This window comes from Stigmatopora argus, chromosome 9, assembly GCF_051989625.1.
Source record: "Stigmatopora argus isolate UIUO_Sarg chromosome 9, RoL_Sarg_1.0, whole genome shotgun sequence".
Taxonomy (NCBI): Eukaryota; Metazoa; Chordata; class Actinopteri; order Syngnathiformes; family Syngnathidae; genus Stigmatopora; species Stigmatopora argus.
In genome coordinates this window covers 17308535-17323506 of record NC_135395.1, presented here as the reverse complement: position 1 = coordinate 17323506, position 14972 = coordinate 17308535, and the positions used below count along the sequence as shown (strand labels likewise).

At 41.4% G+C, this 14972-nt stretch overlaps 1 protein-coding gene across 1 annotated transcript in view; it reads left to right on the top strand.

Moving 5' to 3' along the window:
• The window catches only part of macrod1 (mono-ADP ribosylhydrolase 1), a 123507-nt gene that overhangs the window by 72058 nt on the left and 36477 nt on the right, over positions 1 to 14972 (top strand). The window contains 1 exon segment of the mRNA XM_077609655.1: positions 2298 to 2327. Within this exon segment, the coding sequence (XP_077465781.1) occupies positions 2298 to 2327 (30 nt within the window).

The window sequence follows — 14972 nt, the reverse complement described above, 5'->3', positions numbered from 1 at the left end:
ACATTCTGGGCCAGTCAAGATAAATGTTAAAGTTGATTCCATCTTAAACAGTCGGTTAATAATGACTTCATTTATATGACATACAATGATGGCGTTTGAGTGGGATTTGAATGTTAATTGGACCTTATTTTGGGCCTTTTGTGTGGTTTATCATTTTACATAACAACCTGCCATGTATTGTTTAATTACAACGATTAATAGAGGAATCAATCGAATCTTTGACCTGTTGATTATCAAAATGTTTACGCCAAGTACTGCAAAAAAAAAGTGGCCATCCAAATTCAGAGGTTGTACAAAATTAAATTGCAATGGTTCAGTAAATGACAACAAGATAGCAAAACAATGCATTGCTTGTTTTTCAACACACATAATTTAGTTTTATTATCTTCTATACTACAAGAAACAAAGATTTAAAATAAATTTCGTTTTCTGTGGTAAAATTCAACAATTTTAAGGCAAGAAACAAAGATTTAAAATAAATTTCATTTTCTGTGGTAAAATTCAACGATTTTAAGGCAATTTTAAGGGTGCGGCTTATACGCGAATGCGGCTAATATGCGAGAAAATATGCTATTTATGGAGTTTATGCTTAAGTTTTTAATTCAGCGGTCCTGGATTTGATCAGGCGCTTCCAGAAAAGACTGGACTTGATAAAAGTGAAGTAAATTCAGTGCTTTCTGTCCAAATCCGACTGTAAATTAGAGCGATAAGCTTGATGCAGGGGGAATACAATTAATGAGGCATCAGGGGACGGTGAACACAGAGTGGCGTCATCATGATAATGAAAAAAACACTGCGATGTTGTCTTTGAAACCAGTAACTTGTCTGAAGCATCTTGCACAGCTGGGAAAGAATGACTCAAAGCAGAAGTGTCCCCGTTGAGTTACAACTTAAGCGTCCAGTGTGAGGCCATTATCCACTTAGCATTTGTCTGTAACTGTCTCGGCCTATCAAATTAAATCCACTCCCCGTTTAAGAGTAAATTTTGGTACGGGATGTTCTCCCGCGAGTGTTTTTCCCCCGCAAAAGTAGCGCTGCCAGACATATTGTAATGATGGAAAATTTCACTCTCTGTGCATTGGCTTACTTTGAAGAGAAGAGGAAATCATTTGGTCATTGAGGTCACTCGCCTCAATCCTTCATTGGCCTACTTGGAAAAAAATCACCAGACAAAAAAAATGGCCACTTCATCGTTACACCGAGGGGAAAATCCACACAGTATGGCTTTTTTGGGGTCTGCCAGACCAACGGAACAATATAATTTGCCTTATGCCTCTTAGAGTTATTTTCATAACCCCGACGTGAGTTTATTCGGTCACTTTTTGGCCTGGCATTATGGAGTGGGACAAGGAGCCCGCTGATTCTTATTAGCCGCAGAATTACACCAGCAGAGCTTGGTAATTTAATTATATCGCCGTGTTAAAAATAAATCGGAACCATAAATGCGGTACTTCGAGCTTGCCTGGATTGTGCCCGGCCTCACTTAACCTGCAACGTAGCAATTGTTAAAACATGAAACCATCTGGGTTATGTTCTAAGGTTGCCTAAACTGGGTGCCTTGAATCTGGGCAAGATGTCGTAAAATCACAAGGCTGTAAAGACGATAGGGTTCCGTATGTGTTTATCTCAAATGACATTTTTTGTTACAAAACCTAGAAAACGTTAGCCACTTAATGCTAAACCTGTAACGCACCCCTGTTACTCCCTATTAGGACTGAGTGATAGAAATAGACACAATGGGGCGGGAAACAACAGGTGAAATCAATGGGAATTTACAAGGACCAGCTACATAGAGCAACAAAACAAAAGACATGTATCAAAAACCAAAAGACCCCACCTCAAAGACCCCAACCCTGAAACTTTGTATATCTTCTCTGAAACATTCTACTGTAAGACGGCCATTTGTTAATCAGAAATATACCGTTGTGTTCAACTCAGACAAGATTACAAGACTTCACTAAATCACTTTTTGGGGGGATGACTCTCTTTTTCCCGTCTTGGATGAATCAATTTTTCGGCTCCAATATTTTGGAACGCTGCATCATTCTCAGTCTATGCATGTTTTTACAATTACCTTTGCACATGTTCAATACATGTATGATGCACAGCAATTTTTACAGAGATTTTAACAATGGCAAGGGAAAAAAAGGGATTTGCCATGTTGTAATTGAAGATCGGAGAGCATATTAGCACATTTGTATTCCACAGTTTCTTTCTTCTCTGATTGTTTGCTATGTTTCTGACGAATGGAGCGCTTGATGATGAATGCTAATTGGTTCCGCTTGTCTGTGTTTCAGCTAACCGGACTCTTCTCGGAGGTGGTGGCGGTAAGTCCCTCTTACGTAAAGTGTTACGTGTAAGTCTTTAGAAAATAACAAGGAATTAGCAATAAATAACAAAAATCAAACCTGAAATGGAAGAAATAGGGAAAAGAGGAACATGGAGAGCATTGCCTGAAGCAAACAAGGCAGACAATCCGAAAAAGACTAATAAACACACGGTTTAAGTAGACACACAAGGGCTGATTACCAAGTAGAGGTAGCTGGTAAACGAGAGGAAGGATTTGAACTTTATTTAGTCCCGTACTCGGGAAATTTCCTTGGTTACAGTAGCAAAAGTAAAAGGCAAAGTATATGGGAAGCATTAAGACATATTAAAATGCAATTTTAAAAAGATAACCAATACCCCGACTAACCTTAACAGTCGGAACTGTTCTTAAATTCATAAATCTGCTCAGTTGAGGTGAAATCAGGCCATGGTGGCTCCCTAAACATTTCCAAATGTTCATCCTTTGATTGTTCGCGCAGTACGGTTTAGACGGCGAGGACGTGTTGGATGGCACTCGGCTGTCCATCTTTCTCTCTCCAGAGTACGCGCCAGTCAATAGTCATTAACGGATGTGGAGTGTCGTGGATATAAACAGCCATTTTTCAGTGTATTGTCGACTCAGTGCTTTGCGACGTGTCTGTAATGTCGGGAGTCTGCGGTTAATCGATATCTGTAATAAATCCGCTCTCCTAATGCGGAAACTCGCTCTTTGTCGGGACTCGCAAATTTGTGACATCTGCCCGCAAACTCTGTCTTCTTGGCCATGTCATAACAAATGTTTAAAAAAACCCAAAACAAACGGCGCATGTTGGTGTCGCATGATACAGTTGCTTGCTCCTACAACTGCGCTTTTTCCCTCGAGCGTTGGACCGAAGCAGTAAGTCTTCATATATACACGCACATAAAGAACTGGGACTGATATCACATCAGCCGGGCCTCCAGCCATAAAATAAACAACATTCCCTTTGGTTGTTCACACATTCATGCACACAGTAGATGCACTTTAGTGGCAACGTTTGATGTTGTCCCGAAACTCCCTGTTGGGTCCGCCAAGACAGATGGTTTCTAGAGGCCGACACACCAACATATGTAGTACATAGACCCAAACGCGCAACCACACACTCTGCGAATTCATTAAACTTGTTTACGTTCTTCTTCATCCCGTGATTGGGTTGCTGTCACGTTTTAGCGCGTTTACATTTGACCGCGACATCCCTTTTTAATTTGGCCGTCGGAGAGTCGTCTTACGTTCGGCCACGTGTCCGTGCGTCAATCAGGGGTGTATTTGATTTGATTTCTCTTTTTTTCGCCGTTATTATTCGCCTCGTTCTCGTATTCCGTCGCCTGTCCTCGGGGGTTTGCGAAGACGGCTCGAGTCTCTGCTAGGTGTTAATTAGGAAGAGAGGGAGAATGGAACAAAAAGGACGGGAGGGGGCGAGGGTTGACGACAATGAATTTAAGATCCAATCACGTTGACGACAGCCACCGGGGAAACGCGGATTCGCAAACGGAGTCGGGGGAGACCAATGATAAACAGGCACTGATTGTTCGGTGAACATCTTGAGCGACTGCGCCACCAAAAATCAAAAGTTTGCATTCTCTTTCCCCATCTGAATGCGTGTTGCTTTTCATGGGGGTTGATACGAGTACAAACGTCCTTTGAGCGCGCCACTCACCCTCAAGAGTAGCCGCTCAACAGCCAAACACATCAAACAGACACCTGCATGCATTATTTGGACACTGCGGACGAGTTCCTTTTATCTACACGTGAACAAACAAACTCGCGGGCAGGAAACCAAATGTTTTTCTGTATTTGAACTCCCTCACATATTCACTAGTTTAGCTCCCTTTTCAGGGTTTCTTGAGTTGATTGCTTTTTAAAATGCACTCCAATGCCTAGATAGATACTGGATCTGGAGATGAGAGGTCTACAGAGATGGGTGAAAATGTCTCGGACTCGTCGTTATTGGCATACAGTAATCCCTCGAATATGGCGGTTCATGTAGACTAGACATAGCCGCAACAATTGAAATATTGCAAAGTAGGGTCACCTCTATTATAACTACTCCTTCAGTGCTGAGTCGTAGTAGCAAGAGTGGCTTCCGCTTACGAGTTTCAGCCGGGATTTTCACATTTTTATGAACTTACAAAAATAAATTAATATTTAATAGCAAAAAAAAAATTCACGAAAAAGTCAATTCGTGATAAGTGAAGTCGTGATAATCGAGGGAAGACTCAGTTCTAGTTTGCAGGCCACATTCGTGACAACTAGATCTCATGTGGGCCGGACCAGTTAATTTTTGGCCATAAAATATAACTTAATGGCCGCCATAGATGGCGCTAGATGTCCTATCCATGTTGGCTGAATCAACTTTTATTCATTCAATTTTGTGTCACTTGTTTGTCATTTTAGGGTACTTGTACAGGGTATTTTCTGTATATTTTGGATGATTTTCTATTGATTTTAGTGGAATTTTTGGGCTACTTCCTGGGTGTTGCTCACTTTAAGATATTTTTGGGCCATTTTCAGGTTACATCCTGCTGGTTTTGGGGCATTTTAAGGTTCCTTGTTGATTCATAAGCTACCGGAGGGCGAAAGAACGAATATGACTGCGGTTAAGAAATTGAGCAAAGTGCATTAGTGGGCGCATCCAATCACATAACTTACAAAATTCTACATTTCCAGCACCCGTGTTGAAAAAGAAAGCATTCAGTTCAGTATGTATGGCATGAACGGGCTATAAATCAGGCAGAACCCCCCCATGGGCCGGATCAGGGCCCCTAACGGTCCGCCTCTAGCCCGGGGGCCCTATGTTTGACACCTTTTGAATTAAAGAACAGGTCTACGTCGCACGCTCAATCGTTTGGATTTTGTAGCGCAGGAAGAAAGCGGCGGCAACAGCTGTTAGCGCCATGTGCGCATATTAATTCACAATTTACGGCATCACAGAGTTGCACAATGCTAATTTGCTCCGTGTGGTAAAAGAAACACACGCCGAGGTGTATTGAGGGATGTTTAAAATGTCGTCAATTGGACTCATTTCAGTAATCGCGAGGGCCGTGAATGAATGGAGTATTTTAAAGCTTTGGAAATAGCTTTAAATGAGCCAATCTTTAAACAGTTTGAGAGGTCTACCATTAGTCATGTGACGAGCAAATTGATAGTGATTAAAAAAAACGTTATGAAATGCGCCATAGCTTAAAATGGACAATGCCACTGCCACTTGAGGCATGTTATTAATTATGATAGCGAAAGCCAGTGTTTAAAAGCGAATGTCACAAGCCTCGGCGGAACAGTCGCAGCGGGATCGAACCATCATTCATTTTTTTGAGCCTCCACAGCCACGTGGGCACCGCGTTACTTGACTAAAGCTTTAAAGCACTACAAGGAGTAGTTTCATCTCAAGTAAAAAGTTTATTGGGCCAAAAGGAAGCCTTACTTTAACGCTGGCCGCAATCAACTTTGGAGACTGCGAGCGTTGAGGATTATTGCTCCGTGGAAACGTGTAAATCATTTTTTGGAGATCATTTTTCTTCCCTTCCGAGAAGCCAGAACATCATTTATATTTTATTTTAGCATACTAATCTACGCCGTTCGCTTTCATAATGTCGTTTTAGGCAATGTCGTGCAATCCACTGAATTGCCTTGCTATGAATTTTTCTTATACATTTTTTTTTTGCTCTTATTTAAAATGCATGGTGAGCGAGTGCTATCGTAAAGATGCTATCCCGTAAAATCACAGCAGGATTTCACATGGTACGCAATTTTTTTTTTGAAGCAAAGTTTATTAGGGAATGGATTCTGTAGCATCGATGATTCTGGGGCAAGGATTTTCACTTTGAAGTTTATATTTGCTTCATCTTCTAGGTCACCATATGTCGATATTTATCTTCGGCCCGGGCGCTTCATTAAAATGATTGGAGGTTTGTGGTCCGCAAAGTTCAGTAATACTCTCCCATCCGAGAACGAGAAGGTCGTTTGACTTTAGAAAGTCGCATTGGTGTTATACAAAGCTTAGCGTTAAATCACATGAGACGCTATGCTCGTTGGAAATGATGGATATTATGTAGGATCCTCACAGTTGGAACATGTTTGCTGGGATGCACCAAATGAATGAGTAGCAAGGAGTGCAATATTTACAGATTAAAGGGACGACTTTGACTTGGAAGACAAAAAGCATTGGACATTAAGTAGAGTGGGCGTTGGAATTTTTAGACAGATCAAGCTATAAAGCCTCCAAAATGTTTGACCATCCCATCACATAAATTGTCATCGTAAAAGTTTACAATTCAAATGGATTGGATGTCTACTACCGTCAATGGCGGTGTAAGAATTAAAGTCTACAAACAACAACAAAATGATGTCTTTAGAGTTACATTAGTGAAAGAATCCAAAAAGAGCGTAAAATCTTAGAAAATCACAATCACAGCTCAATGATCATGTTCAACTATTCTTTATGATGTCAATTTATTGATAAAGATCAAATTTGTATACCCAATTTGCCCGCAACCTTATTTTGCGCAGCACGACTGATTCGCAAACCCAATTTTCCTGCTAATAACTCTGTAATACGACTTAAATTATGGATAATTTTGTTCAATTTGATTAAAAAAGAAAAAAAGACATTTAAATCCGTGTGCGGTCGATTGGTCGCCGGTCTTTTGGTCACCCTGACTGCGACAACGGGCGACCAAAAGACCGGCGACCAAAAGACCGGCGACCAAAAGACCGGCGACCAAAAGACCGGCGATCAAAAGACCGGCGACCAATCGACCATGTACCTTTAAATCGACTCGCAGACCCAAATCAATAGAGAACAATGTGTTGAGCTTGAATTTTTCATGTTTATTTCTTCCCCATCACACTTTAGCCAAAACCCATTTGCACCCCTGCGTGGCGGCACCCCGGCAAACACGTGACGTGTGATATTTGGTCTGCGTGTCTGAGAAGGTGATAGATATTGGGGCTCCAATATGACCGCTGTTCCCGCCGCTTGGAGACCAAACATGGCTAGCTCGTCTCGCTAGAACCAAAATTTCATGCCTGGCCGAACACAATGAAACTGGCCACGCGTTGCGACCCCCAGCAGAATCCTAGCAGGGTGCCGTGGACAATGCTGAGGATAGCCTGAAGATTACAAGATCAGGAAATTGAGGACCATAATCCCCCTGTTGCGGGAGCATGCACTCCAATCTCCATCATCCGTCCGGCCGCCATTTTCTCTCCAGCTTAGCCTGTTCAGGGTCAAGCTATCCCATTTGACTTTAGGCAAGATAGCAGCAGCAGCGTTTAAACTTCCTTCTTTCTATTTTCTTCGAAGTCACCGTTCTGCATAAACGGCGTTGAAAAAGTATAAAACACTGATCCTTAGAGCCACATTTCAACATTTCTCTGGGCTAATTAATTCAATTAATTAATTGCAGACTTATTAAGTTCCGAGTGTGGAGTTAACCAAAAAATTAATTGTGAGTTAGCCAATAGATGACGATTTTAGTTGATTTTTTCCACTTGTTGTATTAAAAAATCCTCTAAACGATGACTAGTTATCAATTACTAGTATGTCAACTTTTTTTCTGTATGGGTAGTATCAGATCTGCACTGTTGAGATTATTAGATTAGATGAGATTAGAATTTTATTTTATCCAGTATTCGGGATTTTTTGAGTTTTTTTGGGGAGGAGCTGCCAATATTTTTGACAGTAAAATCACTTGTCTGTTTGTGTTGAAAACATTTTCCAAAAGGCAATAATCCCAAAACTGTTGGAGTCGTTTTGATGCATCGTTTCATGCCGGATGAATGTTTAAAAGAGGTTTAGCTAGGTCTAACTACTCCTAAGCAATTTCATCCTCGATTAACCTGACCACCCTTCGAATGGCCATTTGAACCCGCACAGGGTTTGCTAAGAGTTATCCAGTTCAGCTTTTCTCCATTTTTGAAGGCGGTTGAGGGGTTTTATCCAAGTTACATTAATTCCTCAAAGGCTTTTAGTATTTATTTTCATCAGTCTTTGCAGAGTTGGACTTTCTTCTAGTATATGACTTTCAATTGGATTTGTCAAAAATGACCTGATTTTAAGGAAAGTGAATGTTTGCACGGCAATTGGCTTTTTGGAGTCTTGGCTTTCAGCCGTGCTTGTCGAGAATTGCTCAAAAATTGCTTAAACATCTTTTTTTTAAAGGAAATGAAGATGAGTTTTAGTGAAGGTTGGGATTCCTCTATTTTCTAATAGAGCATCCATCCATCCATCCATCCAAGCAGAGTCTAAAATCATTTAAACCATGTGTCAAAGTGGTGGCCCGGGGGCCAAATCTGGACCATTTTTTCATTTTGTGTGGCCCGGGAAAGTAAATCATGAGTGCCGACTTTCTGTTTTAGGATCAAATTCAAATGAAGAGTAGAGATGTATATGAAATTCCCTGATTTTCCCCCTTTTAAATCAATAATTGTCATTTTTAATCCATTTTTTCTGTGTTTTTAGTATAAATATCATTTTGTAAAATCTAAAAATATATATAAAAAGCTAAAATAAACATTGTTTTAGATCTATAAAAAACGGAATATTCAGGGCTTTTAATCCAGTTCGTTTAATCCATTTATTTAAAAAAAATCTAAATATTATATCTTAAATGGTCCGGCCCACGTAAAATCAAGTTGACGTTAAAGCGGCCCGCGAACCAACCCGAGTCTGACACCCTTGATTTAAACCATTGCAATGCAAACCTTCCATCGCATAGCCTCGGGCATTTCCTAGTGGCTAATCTTCTCTTGACTCATTTAGAATTCGTAAAGCAAATGAGAGTTTTAACTGCAATAGAAAAATCCGTCCCATCTTCAGGCTTTACCTCACAAAAATATCCATATTGACAACCTGTCAGATTTGAAATATTGACATATACATCACCTCTGGAACAAATAGAGATATGTTTTGCATTTTTCATTTTTTAACTCAGGGCCTACCTCATTTTTTTTTCTTTTGTATTGCCATTGGCATGATGTTTTGGCTTATTCTTTGCATGTATTTTAATGTTTTATATTTTAAACAAATGCTTTCCGTGCCTCTTACGGGGAGCTTAGCCGAATTGACTATATACTCTGCCATTTTCAATCAAAGCTTTCATACATACCTCGCGCCGGTGATGGCGCAGCTGGGTGGCAACCTTGTATCTAATGCATGCTATTCGACGAGTGCGCGGGGGGTGCCGTGCGGATGGGCACGTCTGCTTGGCCTTTTGAAAAATGAACCAGAGAGCATGTATTGTGAATGAAGGCAGAGTGGAAGATTGCTTTTGGGGTGCACAAGCGAGAGAAGTAGCATAAAGGCGCTGCTTGTCAGCGTCTCACCCGCATACATAAATTTCCCCGTGACATCGGCGGCGTAACAGCGGGTGCGTTTTCGTATGCAAGTTTAACAAGTTGCGCCTGCCGCTCGCTCGCGCGCACGCGTGCAAGCGTACTCGCACGCGTGCATGCGTACTCGCGGCCGCGTGCGTTTCCACCGCCCGACCCGTCTGAAATGTTGCCGTGGCAACAGGCTGACTGAGGTAAATGAGTGTCCTGGCGCCGCTGAGGGATTGTGGGAAAGCAATATGCCAGCGTTCCGCCCCATTAGTTTGACGGACAGCCCGTTTGGCCCATGAGAGGTCAACTGGCAAGGGCAGCCGTATTAGTATTCCACGGGAGAAACTTCAGGATTGGTTTTACTCTAATGTCAATCTACCTGTGTGTTGGAGTGTGTGCAAGGGGGGCCGGGAAGACGGGGAGGGGGTCTCGTGCTCATCTTTATTTTGTGGCTTGTGTGTGCGCGTTGTTTGGAGGTCCCGCCTGGGTGTTTGCCAGCTAAGCATACTGCCAATTATCACTTCTCTGCCACCCCCCATTTTTCCGACTCCCCCCAAAATCCCCCCTTTTAGGTCAATACCGAGCCAATGAGACCTGATTACACCTCGGTCGGTCGCTAGGCTTCCTAGCGTGGGTTCTTTGTAGCCTTCCATTTTATTTCCTCCTTGGCTTCTATTCTCTCCTAATAGGAATAAATATTCATCTCATGCCTATTTTATTTTTTCTGCACCTGCATGTCATCCCCTTCCAAAGCCTTTTGTGTCAGTCCAAGCGTGCCCCCCCCGCACCCGCCTTCCTTTTGTGAGCAGCTCTCCATCGGCCTATTGTTTATTCCTAATATCCCCATCACATCTCGGCATCCCTGGAGGACCGGGCCTCATTTGGACAAAATGTTGAGTTGATCTTTTCTATGCTAATGCTGGCCAAATAGTGAATTAGGAGTAGTTGTTTTTTTTAAATATGGAAATGACTTTGAAAAGATTTTAGTGACTCACCGTTGTCAACTGAATTCACGATAATGTGTTGGTGTGCATTAGCGGCGTGAGGTGAAGCCAATTACGGTTGATTGTCAACTAGTTCACCGGCTTCATTTGCATGCGATGGAGACACGGAGGTGTCAACAATGTGACGGCTTTGACACGGGGGTTATGCTAATTTGACATTGGCTGTTTTAGGGAATATGTCAACACATTTGTCAATTTAGATACGTTTTTACAGTATTTTAGACATTTTTTCAAATTGTATAACATCTTTTGTACGTTTTTTTCTTTTTAAGTCCGTTTTTTTGTAAAACTGATCTTGTTTTACCCATTGTGGCTGTAATCTGGATCGCTTTAAACATGCTATGTGTACGCGCATTCCTGTTTCATATAGCGCATCAAAAAGCCGTCCATTTTGTAGAAAATTTTAGACTTTTACGTGCGCCCTAAATATGTGCCATGTTGCATTTGGATTTTTTATCGCTTCATAAGGGGAATTGCAATCATTATTAAGGGTAGCAATTGGCTGAGGTTGTGTCAATAACGTTGCCAATAGCCTTTCCAGTATGACTGTCAACAGTTACTCTTTTAAAATGAATCCTATTTTTTACATTTATGAGTAAATGTAGGGTTCAAAATGATTTAGGAGTGCCTAGACGAGCTGATGAATTTCCACCTCAAGCTAAATAACCGTAGTCAATTAAATGAAAAAAACAACAACAATATTAGTCAGTCCACAACTCAACAAACAACAAAGCTTTGTCAACACACTCACTGACACGCACAGATTAGAAATAAATCAGGCTTTTGCCACCGTTAACATTTTCAAAGCATTCCCATTTTATGAGGAATAATTGATTCCAATTTGCCATCCGCCACATGATCATCTTGAGTCAGGGTGACGTAGTCCTTTAGCGCTAATGTCTCATATTGATGCCGAGAGTCACCGAGTAATACACCTACATGGAGGCCAACACCTGAGATGTACTGTGGGACCTCAAACGCATCAATCATGTGCTCTCCTCGCTGCTGGTAGATTCTCTTTTCATATCTCGCAAGTGTTTATGGGTCGACCGAATGACTCGGGGCCGTCAGGTCGGAGGTCTGGTCCCACTGAGTCCAAAATCTAGACGGTACGCGCTAAGCAACAATGCCAAATATAGAACCCTCTTTGCATAATTTTTTTTGGACCATTTTAATGACATGTTTCTGCATTGAAGGCTGTTGGAATTAAGGATTCAGTAGATCAGTCACTTGATGCCCCTGAAGTTATCTTCACGGGACTAATTATGGTGCTCTGGTTTTTCCGACGCAAAAACAAACACGTGTAGACCAAAGTTTTACAAAAAAAAATCAGGTTTCAAGGCAACACCTTGAGGGTTCCCCTGTTTCCTGGTTGGAGGTATTTTAAATGGAAATAACCCGTTGTCATCTCAAATTGTCACCATCATAAAAACCTTCATTAACTCTGCAAGCATGTTTTTAATAAGCACACAACAAAGTTCCAAAACAAGTTACCATATTTTCACGACTATAAGGCGCACTTAAAAGTCTTAAGTTTTCTCCAAAATAGACAGGGCGCCTTATAATCCAGTGTGCTTTATATATGGAAAAAAAATATTAAAATGTGTCATTCATTGAGGGTGCGCCTTATAATGCGGTGCGCCTTATAGTCGTGAAAATACGGTATTTACTTTATTTAAGTAAAGGGCAAATATGCAAGATTTTCGCCCAAGGCTAATTTCCATCTTTAGTCCCTGCTAATGTTAAGACAAAAAATGTAGTCCTAAAACAAAGGCAATGGACAAAATAGATGCAAATCCGTTTATGCTAGCCTTTAAAAAACCAAGTGAGGTTGGAGTCTTAGTACTTAAAATTTAAGCCTGCTTTCTTCCCGAATATCCCATGTGTCATTTTCTCCTCCTGACACAGCTTGTTGACTTTGCTCAGTCAACGAAAAGGCAAAAAGAGAGCTAACATGCTTCCCGTTGGGGGTGCCGTATCTTGAAAACCTGCAAAATCAAGTCACTTGTTAGTCCAGGCTTTCACAAACACTTTCATCCATCATCGCTTTTCCGGCAGACAATTCGGAAAGCACGGACCAAGGCTTGCGTGCCACATGACCCGGAGATGTCTTTCACGTCCAGAATGAACTTTCTTCAGGCGGATTTTCTTTCCAAAGCAGATGTCACTTAATCCGGGATTTCGCTGCGCTGAGAACAACCTCGCTTGAATGCTTCCATCCAGTTTATCTTCACTGGTGTCAAGTCCAATCCCATTGTTGTGACTCAAAGGCCGGCGCGGTGGGCTAGATCCAGCTGTTTGTGTGGTTAATGTATGTAAAATACATGCCTTAAAGTCAAGAAGCGCACACTCACGTTAGGACGGATTAGGAAATGATTTCGGGGAGCCCTCGCCTATCATACCTCGCTAGCGTAGCACAGCTTGACGTGACCTACGACAGTGCAACGCCGCATGCTGTATGCCAATTTAATACCATTTGGAAGAGTCCAGACCTCCTGCGAAGACCCCATTTGGTGAGACACGCCGACATTATTAACTGCTGGTCGGAGCGCAAACATAAAACGATGAGGTACGCAGGCGAAAATGGCTGAGTGGTGCTAAAATGCGGTTGGGAATGGAACCATTTCTTGGCCCTAAATTTGGATCGATGTAAAATGTGTTTTTGTACCTCATTTTTTTCCATAACCTTCCATTTGACCAGTTTTTAAGCTACTTTATGGGGGTGCTGGAGCATATCCCACCTACCATGGGGCAAATGTGGTTGGGAATGGAACCATTTTTTGGCCCTAAATTTGGATCGATGTAAAATGTGTTTTTGTACGACATTTTTTTTCATAACCTTCCATTTGACCAGTTTTCAAGCTACTTTATGGGGGTGCTGGAGCCTATCCCACCATGCGGGGTACACCTTGAAATGGTTGTCATCCAGTAGAAAATTCTACTATAATGTGCAATAAAAGTGCACCCGCGCTTGAAAAATGCAATGCGCTTGGTTTAAAAAAAAAAGTATTATATGTGTATTGCTACAGATTTCATTCTTTCTTAGTTTGAATGCCTTTTCAAGGTGGAGTTTGCGGACGGAGCTGAGAGCGGAACAATTGTTGTTAACCTTCAGTGGGACATTTGAAGAAATGATGTTTCATTGTTGGCCTGCAATAATTACACGTGAATGTTATCTGGCACGGTCCTGTCATGTGACGTTGTCCCTTTGGGCACCTTTAATAGCATGATAGAACCAAATTATCGTCAATTATCAAGCCAGGCGGAATGACACTCTTTGCAAGTGATTAAGCATCCACTCACATCCATCCCTCAATCTTGCCAACAATTACTCCCTCCTCTTTCTTCATAGAAATCTTGCGTTCCCTTACTTAATACGATCTTCGTATACTGGAACTTTCCAAAAATATTTGTAAGTAGTGTCTTTGTATTATGGTTTATTCGCCTTTATTCGCCTTTCCTCGTTTTACCGCGCAATGAAGCATCTGAGATTATGAAGACATTTTTAATGGTCTGAAATGTTAAATTTTTGTTAAATAGTGGCGACGATAAACGGGGTTAGACCAAAAAAACATCCCTCTTGTTTCTGGGGCCACCAAGCAAGTCAGCCTGTCAAAAAAAAGATAGAAATCGCATCTCTTTTGGGAATTTTCCGAGCATTTGGGCTCAGGTGAGGAAAGGAACGGATATGTAAAACCTGCTTAGGAAGCGTGTCAGTTCCCAGAGGCCATGCTACCCATACAATATTCCATTTTATCAAAGTGCCAGTCATTCATGACCCTTCGACAAATTCAAGGTAACGTCAATATCGAGTTATTTTGTCTGTCTGTCGACTTGCTAGCAAGCCAGATTACGATCAAAGTATTGTGGCGAGCATCAGTTGGTTTTGGCTTTTGAGAACACTTGACAAAATGAAGAAGAGCTGAAAAATAGCTCATTTGTTGCGCTACTGAATCTGATAACGAAATAAAAAAATCATCGCCAATGTTGAGGAAAAAGCAGACGATGGATTGATTGAAGAAAGGAAAAAAATATCATTATGACACATTCAACAACATGCCCCTCATTTTAAGTAGACGCAACCACACAACTTTTTGTCTAATCCGTTATGACTCAGTCTAAATCCGTTCCTGGTCTTCGGGCCTGGTGCGGTTCAAAGACAGACACTCCTGAATATTATGTAGATTTATGAAAATGTCATTAGCAGAGACTAATTGAGCAAAAAGTCAAAGTCAGCTGAGTCCTTAATAAAACATTAAATGGAGCAATTAACCAAGGCAGTAGCCTCAAAATCCATTAAG